Genomic DNA, 24,962 nt, shown 5'->3' with positions numbered 1-24,962 from the left:
GTGATTTCCTATGTCATTACCAAACAATTATTATTTTTTTGCACTTTCATTTTTATTCCTCCCTTTCTTCCAAGAGCGATGACAAATTTTAATTTTTCAGTCTTGTTTCCTGTGGGATGAATTATAGTTTAGAATTATACCATTCATTTTACCATTTTTTTTTATTCACTGGAAAATGAAGGGAAAAAATTCCAAATGCAAGGAAAATACAAAAAAAAAATAAAAAAAAAATCAGCAACTGTTTTTAACCTTTTAACCCCTTCCCGACCTGTGACACAGCGTATGCGTCATGAAAGCCGGTGCCAATCCGACCTGTGACGCATATGCTGTGTCACAGAATGATCGCGTTCCTGCAGGCCGGGTGAAAGGGTTAACTCCAATTTCACCCGACCTACAGGAAAAGGGGGAGTGGTACTTTAGCCTAGGGGGGGTGGCTTCACCCCTGTGGCTACGATCGCTCTGATTGGCTGTTGAAAGTGAAACAGCCAATCTGTAATATTTCACCTATGAAAATTGGTGAAATATTACAATCCAGCCATGGCCGATGCTATTGCAGCATCGGCCATGGCTGGATTGTAATATATATATGGAGACCCCGATCTGGCCCCCCCACCGACTGACGGCGGCGATCTGCAGCCGCCGTCAGTGTTCCCTACCCCTCCGTCCTGTCCCAAGCGCCTTCCTCTCCCCTCCCCCGTCCTCCCCTCCGCCCCCCTCCGCTGTCCGATCGCACCCCCCCATACTTACCTAGTCCCGGTGTCCCTCTCGGTGTCCTCGGTCTTCTCGCATGGGCGCCGCCATCTTGGAAAATGACGGGAGCATGCGCAGTGCGCCTGCCGAATCTGCCGGCCGGCAGATTCGTTCCCTGTACATTTTGATCGCTGTGATGGGTTCTATCACAGCGATCAAAATAAAAAAAATAGTAAATAATCCCCCCCTTTATCACCCCCATAGGTAGGGACAATAATAAAATACAGAAAATATATTTATTTGTTGCACTTAGGGCTAGGGCTGCACTTAGGGCTAGGGCTGCACTTAGGGCTAGGGCTGCACTTAGGGCTAGGGCTGCACTTAGGGCTAGGGCTGCACTTAGGGCTAGGGCTGCACTTAGGGCTAGGGCTGCACTTAGGGCTAGGGCTGCACTTAGGGCTAGGGCTGCACTTAGGGCTAGGGCTGCACTTAGGGCTAGGGCTGCACTTAGGGCTAGAATTAGGGTTAGAAATAGGGTTGCAATTAGGGTTAGGGTTACAATTAGGGTTAGAATTAGGACTAGGGTTGGAATTAGGGTTAGAATTAGGTTATGTGAACACAGTGCGGATTTGGCTGTGGATCCGCAGCGGATTGGTCGCTGCGGATTCGTAGCAGTTTTCCATCACATTTACAGTACCACGTAAACCTATGGAAAACCAAATCCGCTGGGCCCATGGTGCGGAAAATACAGCACGGAAACGCTGCTTTGTATTCTCCGCAGCATGTCAATTCTTTGTGCGGATTCCGCAGCGTTTTACACCTGCTCCATAATAGGAATCCGCAGGTGAAATCCACACAAAAAACACTGGAAATCCGCAGGTAAAGCGCAGTGCGTTTTACCTGCAGATTTTTCAAAAACGGTGCGGAAAAATCCGCACACAAATCCGCAACGTGGGCACATAGCCTTAGGGTTAGGGTTGGAATTAGGGTTAAGACTAGGGTTAAGGGTGTGTTGGGGTTAGGGTTGTGGTTAGGGTTGGGATTAGGGTTAGGGGTGTGTTGGGGTTAGTGTTGGAGTTAGAATTGAGGGGTTTCCACTGTTTAGGCACATCAGGGGGTCTCCAAACGCGACATGGCGCCACCATTGATTCCAGCCAATCTTGCGTTTAAAAAGTCAAATGGTGCTCTCTCCCTTCCGAGCCCCGACGTGTGCCCAAACCGTGGTTTACCCCCACATATGGGGTACCAGCGTACTCAGGAGAAACTGGACAACAACTTTTGGGGTCAAATTTCTCCTGTTACCCTTGGGAAAATAAAAAATTGCGGGCTAAAAAGCTATTTTTGAGGAAAGAAAAATGATTTTTTTATTTTCACGGCTCTGCGTTATAAACATCTGTGAAGCACTTGGGGGTTCAAAGTGCTCACCACACATCTAGATAAGTTCCTTTGGGGGTCTAGTTTCCAAAATGGGGTCACTTGTGGGGGGTTTCTACTGTTTAGGCACATCAGGGGCTCTGCAAACACAACGTGACGCCCGCAGAGCATTCCATCAAAGTCTGCATTTCAAAACGTCACTACTTCCCTTCCGAACCCTGACGTGTGCCCAAACAGTGGTTTACCCCCACATATGGGGTATCAGCATACTCAGGAGAAACTGGACACCAACTTTTGGGGTCAAATTTCTCCTGTTACCCTTGGGAAAATAAAAAATTGCGGGCTAAAAAATCATTTTTGAGAAAAGAAAAATTATTTTTTATTTTCATGGCTCTGCGTTATAAACTTCTGTGAAGCACTTTGGGGTTCAAAGTGCTCACCACACATCTAGATTAGTTCCTTGGGAGGTCTAGTTTCCAAAATGGGGTCACTTGTGGGGGAGCTCCAATGTTTAGGCACACAGGGGCTCTCCAAACGCGACATGGTGTCCGTTAAAGATTGGAGCCAAATTTTCATTCAAAAAGTCAAATGGCGCTCCTTCCGTTCCGAGCCCTGCCGTGCGCCTTAACAGTGGTGTACCCCCACATATGAGGTATCAGCGTACTCAGGACAAATTGGACAACAACTTTTGTGGTCCAGTTTCTCCTTTTACCCTTTGGAAAATAAAAAAAAATGTTGCTAAAAGATCATTTTTGTGACTAAAAAGTTAAATGTTCATTTTTTCCTTCCATGTTGCTTCTGCTGCTGTGAAACACCTGAAGGGTTAACAAACTTCTTGAATGTGGTTTTGAGCACCTTGAGGGGTTTAGTTTTTAGAATGGTGTCACTTTTGGCTATTTTCAGCCATATAGAACCCTCAAACTTCAAATGTGAGGTGGTCCCTAAAAAAAAATGGTTTTGTAAATTTTGTTGTAAAAATGAGAAATCACTGGTCAAATTTTAACCCTTATAACTTCCTAGCAAAAAAAAATTTTGTTTCCAAAATTGTGCTGATGTAAAGTAGACATGTGGGAAATGTTATTTACTATTTTGTGTCACATAAGGCTACGTTCAAATTTGCGTTGTGCGCCGCAGCGTCGGCGCCGCAGCGCACAACGCAAACAAAAACGCAGCAAAACGCATGCACAACGCTGCGTTTTGCGCCGCATGCGTCCTTTTTTTAATTGATTTTGGATGCAGCAAAAATGCAACTTGCTGCGTCCTCTGCGCCCGGACGCGGGCGCCGCAGCGACGCATGCGGCGCAAAACGCAAGTGCGACGCATGTCCATGCGCCCCCATGTTAAATATAGGGGCGCATGACGCATGCCGCTAATGTGAACGTAGCCTAACTCTCTGATTTAACAGAATAAAAATTAAAAATGTGAAAATTGCGAAATTTTCTAAATTTTCGCCAAATTTCCATTTTTTTTTCACAAATACATGCAGAAATTATCGACCTAAATTTACCACTAACATGAAGCCCAATACGTCACAAATAAACAGTCTCAGAATCGCTAGGATCCTTTGAAGCGTTCCTGAGTTATTACCTCATAAAGGGACACTGGTCAGGATGGCAAAAAATGGCCAGGTCATTAAGGTCAAAATAGGCTGGGTCATGAAGGGGTTAACTCAAAGCCATTTTGCGGTTTCTCCTCCCCTTCTTCCAAGAGCCAGAACTTTTTCATATTCCCATCAATATGGCCATCTAAGGCTACGTTCACATTTGCGTTGCGTCGGGCGCAGCCGCGGCGACGCATGCGTCATGCGCCCCTATATTTAACATGGGGGGCGCATGGACATGCGTTGCACTTGCGTTTTGTGACGCATGCGTCACTGTGGTGCATGCGTCAGGGCGCAGGGAACGCAGCAAGATGCAGTTTTTTCTGCGCCAAAAACCATGCAAAAGTGGACGCATGCATCACAAAACGCTGCGTTGTGCATGCGTTTACATTTGCGTTGTGCGTTGCGTCGCCGACGCAGCACCGCACAACGCAAATGTGAACTTAGCCTAAGGGGTTGTTTTGTGCTGGACGAGTTGTACTTTTGAATGGCACCACTGACTTTACCACAATTGTTTTTTTATTTACCATATTCACTATATGGTAAAACTGACCTAGCAATAGGCTTCCCCAGGTCAGTAAGAGTACGTAGATACCAAACAAGCCGGCATGCACAGAAGTATCATAATGACAGGCACAGGGATCTTCTGCAGATGGGCAGCCGAAATGACGCGCTTCCGCCCGGCACATGTTAAATCCCGCTGTCAGAGATTGACATTCAGTAGTGGACCATCCCTTTAATGAACACTTGCCGAAACTACAGATATTAGATTGCACTAATGAATCAATACAATTTATGATGGAGAACTGTGTGATATATTCACATATTTCTACCTTATATATAAAAGAACATCACACTTCTGACATCTTACCTCCTATTACTCTTTCAATCGCTTGTTCAAAATGCTTCTGGTTTATGGCATCAGAGAGATGTCTCGCAGCGATGAGAGCAGCTTCATTACACACATTTGCAATATCTGCCCCTGTAACAAAAAAACAGCACAAAAAATGAAAGAAACAGAAATAAAAACAGAAGAGATAGTCAAATAAGATCATAAGTGCTGTGGAAAGTATTCAGCAGGTATTAAAAAAAATGATGCAAAGTAAAAAATAAAAAAATATAGAGGTGTTTTTGTACTTTGTTATTTGATCAAATAAATTATTACGTAAGTGAACAAAAAAAAAAAGAAATTTAACTAGTATCAATATTTGATGTGACCAGCCTTCGCCTTCAAAAAGGCATCAATCCTTTTGCATTTGCACACAAGATAAATACAGGCAGATACTTTTCCATCATGCAATATCGTCAGGGAGGCATCTGATTGGCTACAAGTGTATTTTACAGCAGGACAATGACCCCAAATATACAGCCAATGTCATTAAGAACTATCTGCAGCGTAAAGAAACCAGCAGCCGCGGGGACTCGAAAATATTTTTCAAGCACAACGAAGTCACTTGGTTAGCACACGAGCATGGCAGAAAACACCTTGTATGAGCATATTCGCTCATCACTACTCATGATGTAACATTTCACTGAAGCCTCACAGCAGAATCTATCACATATAGGCTAGCCTATATTAAAGGGACTCTCCATGCTCCGTACGAAAGCTACTGCAGACTCAATCCCGACAGCGAGCGCACTCCATGCAGTCAGGTTCTCCAGTATTGCCAGCACAAGCGGGTTGTCATATGACTGGCAGTATGTGAATTGCATACTTATAATCACATGCTCACTAAACGTGCTTGTCCTCTATGGAAATGCATTAACCCCTTAACGACTGTCGATACACCTTTTAACGGTGGCAGTTAAGGTACCCTATTCTGTTATGAATTCTGCTCTTGGGCTCCCTCCGGTGGTTGTTGGTGGTAGTGCAGTTGTCTTGGGGTTGTAATCCAGGGCAGGTGTTTCTGCTGATTGCAGCTCTATTAGGTATTTAGGTGTGCAGGATCCATGAGTCCTTGCCAGTTGTCCATTGTTCTTGGAGGGATTGCATCTCTCTGGTTCCTCATGCCCTGCTGCCAATTCAGCTAAGATAAGTGTCTGGTTTTTTGTCTCTGTGCACACATGCAGTGTGCTTTGCAATTCAGTGCAATTCATTGTGTTTTTGTCCAGCTTAGACTTTGTTTGGATTTTTCAGTCATGCTGGATTCTCAGGAGATGCAGATATACTTTCTATGTCTTTAGTTAGATGTAGAATATTTGTATTATCTGCTGTGGATATTTTTAGGATTTTAATACTGACCGCTTAGAATTCTGTCCTATCCTTTTCTATTTAGCTATAAGTGCCTCTTTTGCTAAATCCTGTTTTTCTGCCTGCGTGTGTCTTTCCTCTTATACTCAGTCAATATTTGTGGGGGGCTGCCTATCCTTTGGGGTTCTGCTCTGAGGCAAGATACTGTAGAATTCCCATTTCCATCTATAGGGGTATTTAGTCCTCCGGCTCTGTCGAGGTGTCTGGGACGTGTTAGGTACATCCCACGGCTACTTCTAGTTGCGGTGTTAGTTTAGGGTTTGCGGTCAGTACAGGTACCACCTACTCCTGAGAAAGTATCTCATGCGGTTCCAAGGTCACCGGATCATAACACTATTCCTCACCGCCACTTTTTAACAAAACTGAGAAATAAGGGTATCGCGCCCCCCATAGTCGGAAAATCTCCGGGATCTCAGCTACCCGGGCAACATGATCAGGGCCAGCGTTTATGGTCTCCTTTCATGTGATTGCCATTATTCACCGAATAACGGTGATCCCAAATAAATAAATAGGCAGATTTACAATTAATTTCTCTCTCCTCTGATATGAGCTAATATATCAGAGAAAATAGAACTGGGTTCCCCCAGCCCACCCTATACCTTTGCCATCTGTCCCCTGGCCCTCCATGTCATCTGGGAAAAAAAAAATGGAGGGTGCATGCGCAGTGCACCCACGGAGATCTGCGGCAGGTACCCAGCAACAATAGGGAATATATATATATACATACACACATATACATATACACACACATACATACATATATAGTAAATCAAATTACATTTAGTCTCCCTCTTAGCTGAAAATTATAAAGTACATTTTTCTTTCCATTCTTTGCAGTTAGGGTTGGAGTTGGAGTTAGAGCTGGTTGTTTTTTTTCCAAAAGTAGAAAAAAAAATAATATAGTATTGAGAGCAAGTGCTCACTACTCGAGTTTGCATTGGGTGCTCAGGTATGCATGGAGTATTGAAGATCCCAGCATATTTTTTTGGGGGGTGTCTAACAGCTGTGAAACATGCGGGGCAGGGACTTGAGCATGTCACTCAAGCACCCCGATGCAAACTCGAGTAGCGAGCACTCGCGCTCAAAACTAATGACGACATATTCAATATAACAAGCGGTTATCAAATTCTGTGTTGCACCTGTGAGTTCAAAATGCTCACTATACCCCTGGATAAAATCCTTGAGGGGTGTAGTTCCCAAAATGGTGTCACTTGTGGGGGGTTTCCACAGTTTAAGCACATCAAGGACTCTCCAAACACTACTTGGCGTCCACTGTCGATTCCAGCCAAGTTTGCCTTCAAAAAGTGCTGCTAGATTTTCCCCACATGTGTGGTACTGGCATACTCAGCAGAAATTACATAACACATTTTATGGCCCATTTTCTAATGTTACCCTTGTGACAAAAAAAGTTTGGGTCTAAAGTTAAAAAAAAAAAAAAAAATGTTCATTTTTTTCCTTCCACATTGCTTCAGTTCTAGTGAAGCAACTAAAGGGTTAATAATCTTCTTGAAGGTGGTTTTGAGCAACTCGAGGGGTGCAGTTTTTAGAATGGTGTCACTTTTGGGTATTTTCTATCATATAGACCCCTCAAAGTCACTTTAAATGTGATGTGGTCCAAAAAAAAAAAAAATGATTTTGTAAATTTCGCTGGAAAGATTATGATGTACAATAACAAATTGTATTGTGGTACCATGTTAGCCAGAAAAATCGATGTGAATACTTTTCTGCCCAATAATGACAAAAGTATTCTCGGAGTGACACCTGATACCTTTATTGGCTAACCAGAAAATAATATGTTTGCAAGCTTTCAGAGCACAAAGGCTCCTTCTTCAGGCAGGATTACAAATAGATTAAAGGGAATCTGTCACCCCGAAAATGGCCTATAAACTAAAGGTACCTTCACACGAAGCGACGCTGCAGCGATAGCGACAACGATGCCGATCGCTGCAGCGTCGCTGTTTGATCGCTGGAGAGCTGTCACACAGACCGCTCTCCAGCGACCAACGATGCCGAGGTCCCCGGGTAACCAGGGTAAACATCGGGTTGCTAAGCGCAGGGCCGCGCTTAGTAACCCGATGTTTACCCTGGTTACCAGCGTAAAATGTAAAAAAAACAAACAGTACATGCTCACCTGCGCGTCCCCCAGCGTCTGCTTCCTGACACTGACTGAGCTCCGGCCCTAACAGCACAGCGGTGACGTCACCGCTGTGCTTTCACTTTCACTTTAGGGCCGGCGCTCAGTAAGTGTCAGGAAGCAGACGCTGGGGGACGCGCAGGTGAGCATGTACTGTTTGTTTTTTTACTTTCACGCTGGTAACCAGGGTAAACATCGGGTTACTAAGCACGGCCCTGCGCTTGGTAACCCGATGTTTACCCTGGTTACCAGTGTAAAACATCGCTGGTATCGTTGCTTTTGCTTTCAAACACAACGATACACGGTGATCGGACGACCAAATAAAGTTCTGGACTTTATTCAGCGACCAGCGACATCACAGCAGGATCCTGATCGCTGCTGCGTGTCAAACTAAACGATATCGCTAGCGAGGACGCTGCAACGTCACGGATCGCTAGCGATGTCGTTTCGTGTGAAGGTACCTTAAAGCTACTGGCATCAGGGGCTTATCTACAGCATTCTGCCAGGTGCCAGGCCTCTCTGTTCCTTCTCGGTGCCTGAGCACCGCAGTACTTTACTCTGCCCTCAACAGGGCAGAGAAGTATGCCTTCGCAGGAGCGCCGATGCCGTGGAGCGATGAGTATAATATAACTTATTTTTCTTCACTTGCAGGTCGGACCAGGGGCTTATCTACAGCATTATAGAATGCTGCATATAAGCCCTGAAAGGAAGTGGCCGCATCTTATATCGGCAAAATCTGCTGACAGGTTCTCTTTAAGGCCCCTTTCACACATCAGTTTTTTGCCATCAGTCACAATCCATTGGCTCGACGGATTGGTCGCAGAATGTGAAAAACTGATGCGACGGATTCGTTTTTTCGATGGATCTGACTAGCGGATCTGGCTAATTGGATCCTAAATAAATCAGAGCATGCTCAGTTAAAAAAACAAAAGAAAAACAAGACAAAACGGAATCAGTCATTTGATGGATCCGGCGCCCATAAGCTTCCATTCGAGCAAACGACGGATGGTGATGGATCTGTCGCTGTCCGATTTTTTGACATACACAAAAAACGTTACTTTGTCCGTCGTCTCCGGCTGCCGGACAAACAATTTTCGACGGCGATCGACGGATGAAACGTGAGGCCATCCATCACAATCCGTCGCTAATACAAGTCTATGAGAAAAAAAAAAAAAAGGATCTGTCGGCATCAGTAGCCGGATTAGTTTTCTCAAAATACGACGGATTGCGACTGATAGCAAAAAAACTGATGCTTGAAAGGGGCCTAACTCGACTAGTCTGTTACTGAAAGACACAGAATTTGAGACCGAATTTATTACACATTTTACATATCTCTTCTCACCTGAAAATCCGGGAGTTAAAGCTGCCATTTTCCTAGACAGGACATCTTTATCTAATGTACTATCTAATTTCAAAGGTCTAAGATGAACTTTAAATATAGACGCTCTGCCTTTTATGTCTGGAGGGCCTGTGTGCGGAAGGAAAACAAACAAGATGTTGGTTGGAATCAGATACATACATGGACGTCTCAGTCATGAAAGTAATATCTTACCTATATAAATCTGCCTATCGAACCGGCCAGGTCTCATGAGAGCTGGATCCAAGATGTCGGGTCTATTAGTCCCAGCCAAAACAACTACATTTGTTGTGGTATTAAAACCTGTAATCACATAAAGCAAATGGAAGCATTATCACCTGTCAGTGAGCAGAGAGTTGCTGCTATATACTTCTGCAGCCTATAGTCAGAACACACATCATGGAAATTGCTCTGCTGTAATATTGCCATTTACCATGGCATGCCAGGCTCTGTGTGTGTCAGTCACATTAGGTCTTTGTAGATTTACAGATAGGAAATGGACAGGCACAGATATATGTAGGAGTACATTACCATCCATTTCTACTAAGAGCTGATTCAGTGTATTTTCTTGCTCATTTTGACCACCAAAGTTGCCGCGTCCCCTCTTCCGTCCAACGGCATCAATCTCATCGATGAAGAGGATGCAGGGTGCATGCTTTCTGGCCATGCTAAACAGATCTCGTACCTACAAGAGATGATCTATGAGCCATCTGGATAGTTCACATATTAGCAACAGACTCAAGTATAGAAGAAGAACTGGTTGATCATAAGATATTAGAAGATATAATGGTCTCTAAGTCCAGCACAAGATTGCCCCATTTGCAGCCATTCACTTGCCATTAGGGTCAATTTCTTAAATTGGCCATACACATTATAAGAACTTCAGTCGAACGTCTTGATTTCGAGAGGAGCAGCCAAGCATCCAATGTGAATAGATGTGCTTCAACTTTCAGCAACTGACCATTCTAGATTTCAAAATGCTCGATCCTTTTGTTCTACGGAAAGAAACCACCACCAGGGGTGCCATTCAGTGGCCTGCTCCCCTCTTCTCACTCAGGAGAGAGGCATGCATGGTTGAACATTTGACCAACAACTATCTAAAGTGTATGGCCCGCTTTAGGTTAAGTTTCCAAATGACCTTTTGAATGTTGCATTGTTGTTTTATTACATTTTTGACACTCTGGTATGTCATGTTTTAACCCCTTTTAATCAATATTCCTTGGTATAATAAGAATTTCCACAATTGGATGTGTTTAAAAAATGTTCATGTGCTGAGATAATCATATAAACGTACCCTGCTGTGTACTGTGTAATGGCTGTGTCTGACCGTGCAGGTACATGGTCTGATCATACTACCGCTCCTGGCCAGGGGAGGAAGTAAGAGACATTACAGCATGGGATTGCAAATGATTCTCTTTCTTTGGAGATAAAACATCATTTTTAAGAGAATAATTTTGTTCATAAATCTTATGGGCCACAATCCTTTAAATAATATCTTCTATTGTGGGGGATGTTTGCACTTCCAAAAGGTAGCTATCAGATGGTTGGTAGTAATAAGTACATGACAGACAATATCATGATGGTTTTTTAAAAGATTATCCATGTCCAAAGAGAGTAATGCTAGTGGAGCTAGTGTAAAGGTACCTTCACACTGAACAACTTTCCAACGAGAACGACAACGATCCATGACGTTGCAGCGTCCTGGATAGCGATATCGTTGTGTTTGACACGCAGCAGCGATCTCGATCCCGCTGTGATATCGTTGGTCGGAGTTAGAAGGCCAGCACCTTATTTCGTCGTTAGGTCGGCGTGTATCGTTGTGTTTGACAGCAAAAGCAACGATGCCTGCAATGTTTTACAATGGTAACCAGGGTAAATATCAGGTTACTAAGCGCAGGGCCGCGCTTAGTAACCCGATATTTACCCTGGTTACCATTGTAAAAGTAAAAAGAAAAAACACTACATACTCACCTTCTGATGTCTGTCACGTCCCCCGCCGGCGGCTTCCCTGCACTGAATGTGTCAGCGCCGGCCGGCCGTAAAGCAGAGCACAGCGGTGACGTCACCGCTGTTACTGCCGGAGCCGCTGACACATTCAGTGCAGGGAAGCCGCCGGTGGGGGACATGACAGACATCAGAAGGTGAGTATGTAGTGTTTTTTTTTTACTTTTACAATGGTAACCAGGGTAAATATCGGGTTACTAAGCGCGGCCCTGCACTTAGTAACCTGATGTTTACCCTGGTTACCCGGCTGCTGCAGGGGGACTTCGGCATCGTTGAAGACAGTTTCAACGATGCCGAAGTCGTTCCCCTGATCGTTGGTCGCTGGAGAGAGCGGTCTGTGTGACAGCTCCCCAGCGACCTAAACAGCGACGCTGCAGCGATCGGCTCGTTGTCTATATCGCTGCAGCGTCGCTGAGTGTGACGGTACCCTAAGATGACTACCACTGATATTATGAATTAAAGATTCCACTTTCCTTCAAAGACTTTTGATATTTATACAATCCCAAAAAAGATGCTTCAAGTGTCCATTGAAGCCACATTCTCTCCAGCAAAGTGCAGAGTGAGATGAAGAAATTTTATGCATTATTTGAGGAATGAGGTACCACCTGGTTAGTAATTTGTAGTACGTTTCAAGGAGAGTAGCGCAAAGATTCAACTTGTATGAAATTTTTATAACTTTTTCCCAGTCCTGTATTAGAAAGTTAATTTTAAGATCTTTCTCCCAATTTATATTGTTGGATTTCAATAATTCTAGGTCATTATTAAGGTGTTTATAAAGATTTCTAGTACTCCAAATGGAGGAGTTCTGGGGTTCTCTAAGTAAAGTGGAGATCTTTGTTGGGATTGGTACCTTCTGAAAGTTCTTCATTTTATTGAAGTTCGTAATGTATCTCTTAATATCAAGGTATGAGGCAAAATGTATACCATCAAGTTTGAATTTTTCCTAAAGATAAAATGGAGAGAAATACTAATCCTTGTCAAGGAATAAATCTGAGATATATTTTATACCCCTTTTCTTTCCAGGGTTTTAGATTGAGATGGGAGATAATTATTTCCAAGACTTCAAATCGGTATGTTTTTATCAAATTCTGATGGGGATAGTTTTAAATGCTTTAAATGGTGATTTCCAAGCATGCATTGAGACAACCATAGTTGGGGACTTTGGAAGGGGCAGGTTATTGTCTAATAAATGGGCTACAATGAGGCTTTTTAAAGAAATATTTTTGTTGATTGATTTATCCAACAGTGACTAACTAGAGGTTGAGTTTGGGGTAAGGAACATTTTTTTTAATTTTTTTTTTTTTTAACACATCCAATTGTGCAACTTATTATTATTCCAAGATCTATTTATTAAAATTAACTTTGTTCATGGGAAAACTCATTTTTAAAATTTGACCAGTGTTACTTCATGTGGCAATAACTCGAACGCTTCAGCATATCCCAGTGATTCTGAGAATGTTTATTTCTTGACATGATATACTTTAGGTTAGTGGTAAATATAAATCAATAGATATTGTTTATTTGTAAAAATATCAGAATTTTGGCAATATTTTCAATTTTTATATCCTTAAACCAGTTAGTCATTCTGCACAGAATAATTGATAAATATTTCCCACATGTCTACTTTACATCTGCATCACTTTTCAAACTTCATTTTATTTTGTTAGAAGGGTTAAAAGTTTAGCAGCAATTTCTAATTTTTTCAAGAAATTTCCAAAACCGGTTTCTTTCGGAAGATTCAGATTTAAATTACCGTAACTTTGATGGGCCTATATATTGGAAACTCCCCAAAAGTTATACAATTTTAACCCCTTTCTGCCATTGGACGTACTATTCCGTCCATGTGGGGTGGGCCCTAATTCCCAAGGACGGAATAGTACGTCCAGCACGATCGGCCGCGCTCTCGGGGGGAGCGCGGCCGATCGCGGCCGGGTGTCACCTGCCTATCGCAGCTGACATCCGGCACTATGTGCCAGGAGCGGTCACGGACCGCCCCCGGCACATTAACCCCCGGCACACCGCGATCAAACATGATCGCGGTGTGCCGGCGGTACAGGGAAGCATCGCGCAGGGAGGGGGCTCCCTGCGTGCTTCCCCGAGACCCCCGGAGCAACGCGATGTGATCGCGTTGCTGCGAGGGTCTCCTCCCTCCTATCCCTGCAGGCCCCGGATCCAAAATGGCCGCGGGGCTGCATCCGGGTCCTGCAGGGAGTACTTCCGGGTGCAGAGCAGGCTGCAGATGAAAGCTGCAGCCTGCACGGCTGTAAGTGAGATCGGTGATCTCACAGAGTGCTGTGCACCCTGTCAGATCACCGATCTGTAATGTCCCCCCCTGGGACAAAGTAAAAAAAAAAAATTCCCACATGTGTAAAAAAAAAAAAATAAAAAAAAATATATATATTATTCCCATAAATACATTCCTTTATCTAAAAAAAAAAAATCAAACAATAAAAGTACACATATTTAGTATCGCCGCGTCCGTAACGACCCCACCTATAAAACTATATCACTAGTTAACCCCTTCAGTGAACACCGTAAAAAAAAAAAAAAAAACGAGGCAAAAAAACAACGCTTTATTCTCACACCGCCAAACAAAAAGTGCAATAACACGCGATCAAAAAGACGGATATAAATAACCATGGTACCACTGCAAACGTCATCTTGTCCCGCAAAAAACGAGCCGCCACATAGCATCATCAGCGAAAAAATAAAAAAGTTATAGTCCTCAGAATAAAGCGATGCCCAAATTATTATTTTTTCTATAAAATAGTTTTTATCGTATAAAAGCGCCAAAACATAAAAAAATGATAGAAATGAGATATCGCTCTAATCGTACTGACCCGAAGAATAAAACTGCTTTATCAATTTTACCAAACGCGGAACGGTATAAACGACTCCCCCAAAAGAAATTCATGAATAGCTGGTTTTTGGTCATTCTGCCTCACAAAAATCGGAATAAAAAGCGATCAAAAAATCTCCCGTGCCCGAACATGTTACCAATAAAAACGTCAACTCGTTCCGCAAAAAACAAGACCTCACATGACTCTGTGGACTCAAATATGGAAAAATTATAGCTCTCAAAATGTGGTAACGCAAAAAAATATTTTTTGCAATAAAAAGCTTCTTTCAGTGTGTGACAGCTGCCAATCATAAAAATCCGCTAAAAAACCCGCTATAAAAGTAAATCAAACCCCCCTTCATCACCCCCTTAGTTAGGGAAAAATAAAAAAATTAAAAAAATGTATTTATTTCCATTTTACCATTAGGGTTAGGGCTAGGGTTAGGGTTGGGGCTAGGGTTGGGGCTAGGGTTAGGGTTGGGGCTAGGGTTAGGGCTAGGGTTAGGGTTGGGGCTAGGGTTAGGGTTGGGGCTAGGGTTGGGGCTAGGGTTGGGGCTAGGGTTAGGGTTGGGGCTAGGGTTAGGGTTTGGGGCTAAAGTTAGGGTTAGTGTTAAAGTTAGGGTTAGGGTTGGGGCTAAAGTTAGGGTTTGGATTACATCTACGGTTGGGAATAGGGTTGGGATTAGGGTTAGGGGTGTGTCTGGGTTAGAGGTGTGGTTAGGGTTACCGTTGGGATTACGGTTAGGGGTGTGTTTGGATTAGGGTTTCAGTTATAATTGGGGGGTTTCCACTGTTTAGGCACATCAGGGGCTCTCCAAACGCGACATGGCGTCCGATCTCAATTTCAGCCAATTCTGCGTTGAAAAAGTAAAACAGTGCTCCTTCCCTTCCGAGCTCTCCCGTGCGCCCAAACAGGGGTTTACCCCCAACATATGGGGCATCAGCGTACTCGGAACACATTGGAGAACAACTTTTGGGGTCCAATTTCTCCTTTTACCCTTGGGAAAATACAAAACTGGGGGCTAAAAAATAATTTTTGTGGAAAAATAATATTTTTTATTTGCATGGCTCTGCGTTATAAACTGTAGTGAAACAATTGGGGGTTCAAAGCTCTCACAACACATCTAGATGAGTTCATTAGGGGGTCTACTTTCCAAAATGGTGTCACTTGTGGGGGGTTTCTACTGTTTAGGTACATTAGGGCCTCTGCAGACGCAATGTGACGCCCGCAGACCATTCCATCTAAGTCTGCATTCCAAATGGCGCTCCTTCCCTTCCGAGCCCTCCCATGCGCCCAAACGGTGGTTCCCCCCCACATATGGGGTATCAGCGTACTCAAGACAAATTGGACAACAACTTTTGGGGTCCAATTTCTCCTGTTACCCTTGGGAAAATACAAAACTGGGGGCTAAAAAATAATTTTATTTTTTTTTTTTTCACGGCTATGCGTTATAAACTGTAGTGAAACACTTGAGGGTTCAAAACTCTCACAACACATCTAGATGAGTTTCTTAGGGGGTCTACTTTCCAAAATGGTGTAACTTGTGGTTTTTTTTTTACTGTTTAGGTACATTAGGGCTCTGCAAACGCAATGTGACGCCTGCAGACCATTCCATCTAAGTCTGCATTCAAAATGGCGCTCCATCCCTTCCGAGCCCTCCCATGCGCCCAAACAGTGGTTCCCCCCCACATATGGGGTATCAGCATACTCAGGACAAATTGGAGAACAACTTTTGGGGTCCAATTTCTCCTGTTACCCTCAGGAAAATACAAAACTGGGGGCTTAAAAATAATTTTTGTGGGAAAAAATGTTTGTTTAATTTTTACGGCTCTGCATTATAAACTTCTGTGAAGCAGTTGGTGGGTCAAAGTGCTCACTACACCTCTAGATAAGTTCCTTAGGGGGTCTACTTTCCAAAATGGTGTCACTTGTGGGGGGGGTTTCAATGTTTAGGCACATCAGTGGCTCTCCAAACGCAACATGGCGTCCCATCTCAATTCCTGTCAATTTTGCAGTGAAAAGTCAAACGGCGCTCCTTCCCTTCCGAGCTCTCCCATGCGCCCAAACAGTGGTTTACCCCCACATATGGGGTATCAGCGTACTCAGGACAAATTGTAAAACATCTTTTGGGGTCCAATTTCTTCTCTTACCCTTGGGAAAATAAAAAATTGGGGGCGAAAAGATCATTTTTGTGAAAAAATATGATTTTTATTTTTACGGTTCTGCATTATAAACTTCTGTGAAGCACTTGGTGAGTCAAAGTGCTCACCACACCTCTAGATAAGCTCCTTAGGGGGTCTACTTTCCAAAATGGTGTCACTTGTGGGGGGTTTCAATGTTTAGGCATATCAGGGGCTCTCCAAACGCAACATGGCGTCCCATCTCAATTCCAGTCAATTTTGCATTGAAAAGTCAAATGACGCTCTTTCGCTTCCGAGCTCTGTCATGCCCCCAAACAGTGGTTTACCCCCACATATGGGGTATCGGCGTACTCAGGACAAATTGTACAACATTTTTTGGGGTCCATTTTCTCCTGTTACCCTTGGTAAAATAAAACAAATTGGAGCTGAAGTAAATTTTGTGTGAAAAAAAAGTTAAATGCTCATTTTTATTTAAACATTCCAAAAATTCCTGTGAAACACCTAAAGGGTTAATAAACTTCTTGAATGTGGTTTTGAGCACCTTGAGGGGTGCAGTTTTTAGAATGGTGTCACACTTGGGTATTTTCTATCATATAGACCCCTCAAAATTACTTCAAATGAGATGTGGTCCCTAAAAAAAAAATGGTGTTGTGAAAATGAGAAATTGCTGGTCAAATTTTAACCCTTATAACTCCCTAACAAAAAAAAAATTTTGGTTCCAAAATTGTGCTGATGTAAAGTAGACATGTGGGAAATGTTACTTATTAAGTATTTTGTGTGACATATCACTGTGATTTATTTGCATAAAAATTCAAAGTTGAAAAATTGCGAAATTTTCAAAATTTTCGCCAAATTTCCATTTTTTTCACAAATAAACGCAGGTAATATCAAAGAAATTTTACCACTATCATGAAGTACAATATGTCACGAGAAAACAGTGTCAGAATCACCGGGATCCGTTGAAGCGTTCCAGAGTTATAACCTCATAAAGGGACAGTGGTCAGAATTGTAAAAATTGGCCCGGTCCATAACGTGCAAACCACCCTTGGGGGTGAAGGGGTTAAAAACTTCATCAGGAATAAAATTGAACATTTCAGGAGTTACATAGAAATTAATGCCAAGTGGAATGAAAAAAAAAATTGCAATTTTTACTCAAAATATTGCTTTAGCCCCATTTTTTTTTCACTTTTACAAGGAATAGCACAAGAAAATGGACACCACAATTTGTTACCAAGTTTCTTATGAGCGCGTCGATATGCAACATGTGGCTAGAAACCTCCACTTATACAAATAGCAGAGTTCGGAAGGGAAGGAGCACCATTTGAATTTTGGAAAACAAATTTGTCAAATAGATTGTGGGCGCAATTTCGCATTTGCAGGGCCCCCAAGACGTCCAAACAGCAGAAAACTCAAACAAGTGACCCCCTTTTGGAAACTATACCCCTCAAAGATTTTATCCAGGGGTATAGTGAGGATTTTGAACTCACATGTAGAACAGAGAATTAGATAACATTAGCTCATCATATTGAAAATTAAAAAAAAAACACAAAAAAAACAGGATTTTTGGTTGCTTACCGTAAAATCTGTTTCTCGGAGCCTTCATTGGGGACACAGGAACCATGCGTGTATGCTGCTGCCACTAGGAGGCACAAAAAAGGTTAGCTCCTCTGCAGTATACACCCCACCAACTGGCACTAGGTTAATCAGTTAGTAAGAAAGCAGTAGGAGGAGCAACAAGATACAAAGAAAATAAAACAGACAACTCAAACTATAACAATAGAAAACAGAAAAGGAGTTGATAAACATGGGAGGGTGCTGTGTCCCCAATGAAGGCTCTGAGAAACAGATTTTACAGTAAGCAACCAAAAATCCTGTTTTCTCTATCGCTTCATTGGGGGACACAGGAACCATGGGACGTCTCAAAGCAGTACCTGGGGATGGAACAGCAGAAAACTCCATTCAGGTCGGAGAACTCACCACTGCAGTCTGCAAGATCCTTCTGCCTAGGCTGGCGTCTGCCGAAGCGTAGGTATGGACCTTATAAAATTTGGCAAACGTCTGAATGGAAGACCAGGTTGCCGCTTTGCCAAGTTGTAGGACAGATGCCCCATGGTGTACCACCCAGTAGGTGCCTACTGCCCGGGGAGAGTGAGCCTTAATCCCAGGGGGAGGCACTCTGTTCTTGACCCGGTAAGCCTCCGAAATTGCAGTTCTGATCCAGCGAGCAATCGTAGCCTTTGAGGCCGGCAGGCCTCTTTGCGCACCATCTGGAATGACGAATAGAGAGTCCATCTCCCTAAAGGGGGCGGTCCTAGCCAGATAGATCCTCACCACCCTGACCAGGTCTAACCTGTTCAGTGAACGCTCCAGAGAATGAGTCTGAGCAGGACAAAAGGAAGGGAGGACAATATCCTCATTCAGCTGAAAGGTGAACACCACCTTGGGAAGGAAGGAAGGCGAAGGTCGCAAAACCACCTTATCCTGGTGAAGAACCAAGAAAGGGGGGCGACAGGAAAGCCGCCAACTCCGAGACACACCTAATGGAGGTGATGGCCACCAGAAACGCCACCTTCCAGGACAGAACGGACAGGGAAACCTCTCGGAGAGGTTCAAAGAACAAGATTGCGGTCCCAGGGGTCCACAGGAGTCCGGTGCCACATGCGCAACTTCTTGAAGAAAGGTTCTGACCTGAGAGCGGGAGGCTAAGGTCTTCTGGAAGAGAATAGAAAGGGCTGATTCCTGACCCTTTAGCGAACTAAGGGCAAGGCCAGCGTCAAGTCCTGCCTGGAGAAATGCCAGAATGGAAGGGAGAGAAAAGGACATCGGCGGAATATCATTAGACTCGCACCAGCAGAAATAGGCTTTCCAGGTCCGATAATAGACCCTGGAAGACGACGGCTTCCTAGCCAGGATCATGGTGTGAATCACCCGATCAGAAAATCCAGATGCTCTCAGAACCACGGTTTCATCAGCCACGCCGTTAAATTGAGCAACTGAGAATTTTGGTGGCAGATCGGTCCTTGGGACAGAAGATTTGGCCTGTCTGGGAGTCTACAGGGGGCGTCCGCGAGAAGATTGACTATCTCTTCGAACCAAGACCTTCTGGGCCAATCCGGTGAGATCAGAATGACTGGCACCCCCTCCGCCTTGATCTTCAACAGCCTGGGAAGAAGGGGGAAGGGGAGGAAACAGATAAGGAAGCACGAACTGCGACCAGAGAATGGCCAGAGCATCGGCGCCAACCGCGAGAGGATCGCGGGCCCTGGAAACTTTCTGTTCAGCCAGGACGCCATGAGGTCAACGTACGGATTTCCCTATCTAAGGCAAATTGATGAAAGACCTCTTGATGTAGGGACCACTCTCCTGCCGCGAGACCGTCGCGGCTCAGAAAATCGGCAGCCCAGTTGTTTACGCTGGGTATATGCACTGCGGATATCGCCGGAACAGCCGCCTCGGCCCAGAGAAGGATCTTGGATACCTCGGCCATCGCCAAGGAACTTCGAGTCCCTCCCTGGTGATTGACATATGTTACCGCCGTGGCATTGTCCGTCTGAACTTGGATTGGCAGACCCCGGAGAAGCCTTTCCCAGTGACGGAGGGACAGAAGAATGGCCCCTATTACGAGGATGTTGATCGGCAGAGAGGATTCATTTGCCAACCAACGTCCCTGGACAGTCAGATGGTGAAATACGACACCAAGGCTGGGGCCGTCGTCACCACCTGCCAGTGAACGGGAAAGGAGGACCTGCCCTGAAAGATGAGAGGGGACGACAGCCACCAATTGAGAGATCATTTGACTCGGGAAGAGAGCCGAATCAGACGATCCAGAGAGAGAACAGACCTGTCCCACTGTGAAAGGATGGCCTGCTGAAGTTGTCTTGAGTGGAATTGGGTGAAAGGGATCGCCTCCGACGCTGCCACCATCCTCCCTAGGACCTTCATGGCTGAGTGGAAGGAAGCCGAGAGCCCTATAGAGAGTGAACTCACTGATGGAGGATTGCTTCTTTGGGAAGAAAAACCCTTGTCTGACGGATGTCGAACAGCATGCCTAGAAAAATCAGGCGCAGAGTCGGAATAAGGCAGGACTTTTTCCTGTTGACAAGCCACCCAAAACGGGACAGGGTGTTGAGAATGATAGCCAGGCTTTCCTGGGCCTGAGAAAAAGTTGGAGCCTTTATGAGGATATCGCTGAGATATGGCAAGAGCACTAAACCTCTGATCCTCAAAATGGCCATCAACACTGCCATGATTTTTGTGAAAACCCAGGGGGTGGTTGCGAGTCCGAACGGCAGGGCGACAAACTGGAAATGGTCGTGATGTACCGCAAAACACAGGTATCTCTGATGCCCAACGAAAATAGGAACATGGAGATAAGCATCTTGGATGTCTAAGGAGCACAGGAATCCATGGAAGCAATTATGAACGAAGGGATTCCATTGTGAAATGCCGCAGGTGGACCCCTTTGTTCAGTAACTTGAGATCCAGGATGGGCCAAACCGCGCTGTATTTTTTCGGCACCACAAACGGGCTTGAATAGAAATCTGTGAAACGTTCCGGGTCTGGGACGGGAACGATTACCCCCAAACTGAGAAGGGAGGCAATGGATGCAAAGAAACCCGGAACCAGAGAAGGTTCTCTTGGGGGACGGGATTCGAAGATTTCATCTCGGGGTAAAGAAGCAAACTTTATTTTGTATCCTGAGGATACAACCTCCCTGACCCACGAGTCCTCCACTTAGGCGGGCCAAACGTCTCTGGAAAAAAAAAAAAAAAAAGGAGACGACCGCCCAGCCTGGGAGATACACTGGGGTCTCGATATGAGTCATTCCGAGGAAGATCTGCCCTGTCCAGACCTGGCGGATCTACCTTGGGAGTTACGGGAACACCAGGGAGGTGTGGGTTTAACGGAAACCTTCTTCCTAACCTGGCGAGACTGCGGCCTCTGCTGGTGGGAAACCTCTGTCGCCACAAAACGGTAAAAGGGATGAAAGGACCTAAACTGCTGCTCGTCGGAGGACAGCGAAGTTTGGATTGGGGGAGAAAGGAACTCGAGCCCCCGATGTCGCCCTTAATAATTTGGTCTAACACGGAGCCGAAAAGACATGACCCCTGGAAAGGCAGGCTGGTAAGGGACTTTGACGGTAAGTCTGCCTGCCAGGCCTTAAGCCAAATAGTCCGTCAAATAGCCACGATATTGCTGGACACTGAGCTGCGCAAGACCCGGCATCCATAGAGGCAGTGACCAAGTACTTCCCTGCATGAGAAATCTGGTCGGCAAGATCCGCCAGATCCTCCGGTCGAGCTCCAGCAAGAATGCCCTCACGGAGTTGCTTGGTCCATCTGGCTATGGATTTTGAGACCCAAGTAGAGGCAAAAGCCGGACATAATGTAGAAGCGGTCACTTCGAAGGCTGATTTTGCAAAGAATTCTATAATTCTGTCATTGGCATCCTTGAGGGATGCTCAATTAGTAAGCGGGAGGACCATGTGGGTGGACTGTCTGGAAACTGGTGGGTCCACGGCCGGAGAAGCTGTCCAGTTGGCGGTGAGCTCGGGAGAAAAGGGATACAGGATGCTGAGGCGCTTCCCTCTTTGAAAGTGTCTGGTCGGGTTCTCCCTTTCCCTGGCAAGTAACTCCTCAAATTCTTTATGAGGAGCAAAGACCTTGGAATGTGGTTTAGACCGTCTAAACGAAACTGCCTGATCTGCGGGTTCCATAGAGGTGTCCTTGATGCTAAAGCTCTGGTTGACAGCAACAATGAGGCTCTGGACCATATCCCTCATGTTGGAGGTTTGTTCCGAATTCAGGTCCGAATCATCCTCTGATGGTGCATTTGAAAACGCGTTGCCTGACTTGGGAGAGGACGATCATGAAGAGGCAGACCGCCGGGAAAGACTGGGGGGTGAGATGGAGCAGGAAGAGGAGTTAGAACGGCGCTTCTGTCAGGATCTCTTGCAGCCTGTGTTTGAGGGCCGAGACATAGATTCCTGTGACCCACTAGCAACTACGAAAGTTGGGGGGGCAACCTGTTAGGTACGGACACCAGGGTCTGGGACATCTTGGTGAGATCTGCCACGGACTGTGACAGAGAGGAAGCCCACCCTGGAATAGGGGCCTCGCTCTCACGTGGGGCAGAAGGGGACTCCTGGGCAGAAGGCACAATGGGGTTGCTGAAGTCCTGACAGAGGGGGAGAGAACTGACCTGAAGGGAGCTTGCATTTGCACGAAGAGCACACAGTGTTTGACAAGAGCAGAAGAAGAAAAAGAAGAGGAGGTGGGAGGACGAGAGCGCTCTCCCTAAGAATTAGGCATGATGAGCAGACACAAAAACTGATGCCAGAAAGGTTAGGGGACAGAGAGATGCAGCGGAGAGTGTCAGTCTGCAGAGCAGATACTCACATTACGTAGTCGTCATGTAATCAGCTTCCAGGCTGTCAGGCTGCTGTGCTAGGAAGGAGAAGGCTCCGCAGGGAGTAGACACTATCTGGATCCACCACAAGAGGTGGCCCAGGTCCAGGAGGGCAAAAAAAAAGCGTGCGCTGCAGGAGCGCACACAGAAAGGCCCATCAAGCTGGGGGGGGCAAGCACTGGGTCCAGGAGAAGTAAGTTGGCACCGACTCCATACAGAGAGATGAAGCCGAGGGGGGCGGAGCTAAGCGCCGACAGGAGGTAGATGAGCAAGAGATGGGCGGGAGAAAAGCCTGCCAGAAGAGCAGGAAGAGCGGCGGAGCCAGCGCTGCAGCTAGGCCCGAGTGAAGCCTGGACCTAGATTACAGCTGGTGACCGCCGGAGCATGGAGGAGCAACGCGGAGGATCGGAAAACTCCGCAAAAGATCGCCTGGAGCCCCCAATACCCCCGAAATTACAGGGGAAAAGGCACCTGATGCCCCACTCTGCAGCTAGGTACAGGAGAAGCCGGGACCTAGATTACATCTGATGACCGCCGGAGCACAGGGTAGCTGCGTGGAGGGCCCTAAAATGCCGCAAAAGTAACCTGAATTAAGGGGACTACTATTAAAATAAAATTTTTATTTTATTTTCTTTGATCTTCTACGCCGTACCTGGGGGGGGGGGGGGGGAAGAGAAAGTACCTCCCTAACAAAGGAAGATCTAACATTGTGGGACATCCACATCTGCTCAAACCGACAGGCTCTGGTGGGCAAGTGGGTGGGAGACAGAGGTAGGACCGACGATCGGATCACCTAAATATGCTTCTGTGTTAGGGGCTGGGGTCCTGCCGAGTAGACATATGAGGATACAGGGTGGCAGTACATGCCATACTCAGTCTCTTTGTGGGAGTACAGCAGTGACTGTTCATGCTGTATTCCTCCGTGGTACCTGAAAAGGAACTAAGCACACTGAGGTAGATATGGGTCTAATAAAAGACCCGTGTCCACCTCCTACTGACACTAAGCTAAAACGGATTAACCTAGTGCCAGTCGGTAGGGTGTATACTGCAGAGGAGGAGCTACTGTAATTTTTTTGTGCACAGTGTCAGCCTCCTAGTGGCAGCAGCATACACTCATGGTTCCTGTGTCCCCCAATGAAGCGATAGAGAAAAAAAAATAATGAAAATCTAGCTGTAACCATAAATATTTCACTACTGCAAGAGCTAACATGAAAGTGGACCACAAAGTTTGTTACCCACTTTCTCCTGAGCGTGGCGATACCCCAAATGTAGTCAAAAAGTTCTGTTTGGACACACAGCAGGGCTCAGAAGAAAAGAAGCAACATTTGGCATTTGGAATGTAAATATTGTCTGAAACAGACTGCAGACACTATGTGTGATTTGCAGAACGCCTGAGGTACCAAAACAGCAGAAATTAATCTAGGAGGATGAGCTTGTTGAACAAGTAGAACTTTTTAAAATCTGGATGTAAAAACGAAAATTATGTGTTTTTTGATGATATGTTTTAATTCCAAATTTGTAGTTTTCACAATGGATAATAGGAAAAACACAGACCTCATAGTTTGTTACGCAACTTCTTCCGAACAGAAAGATATCACATATGGGATAAAAAAAACTGCTGTTTGTGTACATGTCAGGGCTCAGAAAGGAAAGAGCGCCATTTGTCTGGAATAGCCATGTCGCATTTGCAGAGCCCCCGACATGCCAAAACAACAGAAATCCCCCACAAGTGACCAAATTTTAGAAACTAGACCCCTTCAAGGAATTCATCCAGGGGTGCACTGAGCATTTTTAACCTACAGGTGATTCATTACATTTTAGAACATTTTGTATTATAATGTGAAGAATAAAAAATTTATTTTTTTCCACTAAAATATGGTTTTAGCACCAAATTTATAATTTTCACAAAGGGTAATAGGAGAAAATGGACCCAATAATTTGTTATGCAATTTTTACCGAACGTGGCAGTACCCCATATGTGGTTGTACACTACTGTTTGAGTACATAGCGGGGAACGGATGGGAAGTACTACTTGGCTTTTAGAATGCAGATTCCGTTTTTAATAGACTATGGGCTCCATTAGTGGAGCCCCTGAAGTGGCAGAACAGCAAAACCCCACATAAACCTGTGACCCCAAATTGGAAACTTCACTGCTTCATCTGG

The 24,962-nt window shown here is 45.0% G+C and overlaps 1 protein-coding gene across 4 annotated transcripts in view; it reads right to left on the bottom strand.

The window, feature by feature from the left end:
• AFG3L2 (AFG3 like matrix AAA peptidase subunit 2) overlaps positions 1 to 24,962 on the bottom strand; it is a 56,213-nt gene that overhangs the window by 8,860 nt on the left and 22,391 nt on the right. For all 4 annotated transcript variants that reach the window (XM_077270165.1, XM_077270166.1, XM_077270168.1 and 1 more), the window contains exons 10-13: positions 9,938 to 10,091; positions 9,602 to 9,709; positions 9,392 to 9,517; positions 4,536 to 4,646 (exon numbers count right to left, since the gene is read on the bottom strand). In XM_077270165.1, coding sequence (XP_077126280.1) covers positions 4,536 to 4,646; positions 9,392 to 9,517; positions 9,602 to 9,709; positions 9,938 to 10,091 — 499 coding nt within the window. The remainder of the gene's footprint in view (positions 1 to 4,535; positions 4,647 to 9,391; positions 9,518 to 9,601; positions 9,710 to 9,937; positions 10,092 to 24,962) is intronic.

The sequence above is a fragment of the Ranitomeya variabilis genome, chromosome 6, assembly GCF_051348905.1.
Source record: "Ranitomeya variabilis isolate aRanVar5 chromosome 6, aRanVar5.hap1, whole genome shotgun sequence".
Lineage (NCBI taxonomy): Eukaryota > Metazoa > Chordata > Amphibia > Anura > Dendrobatidae > Ranitomeya > Ranitomeya variabilis.
This window is presented reverse-complemented; position numbering and strand designations above follow the sequence as displayed.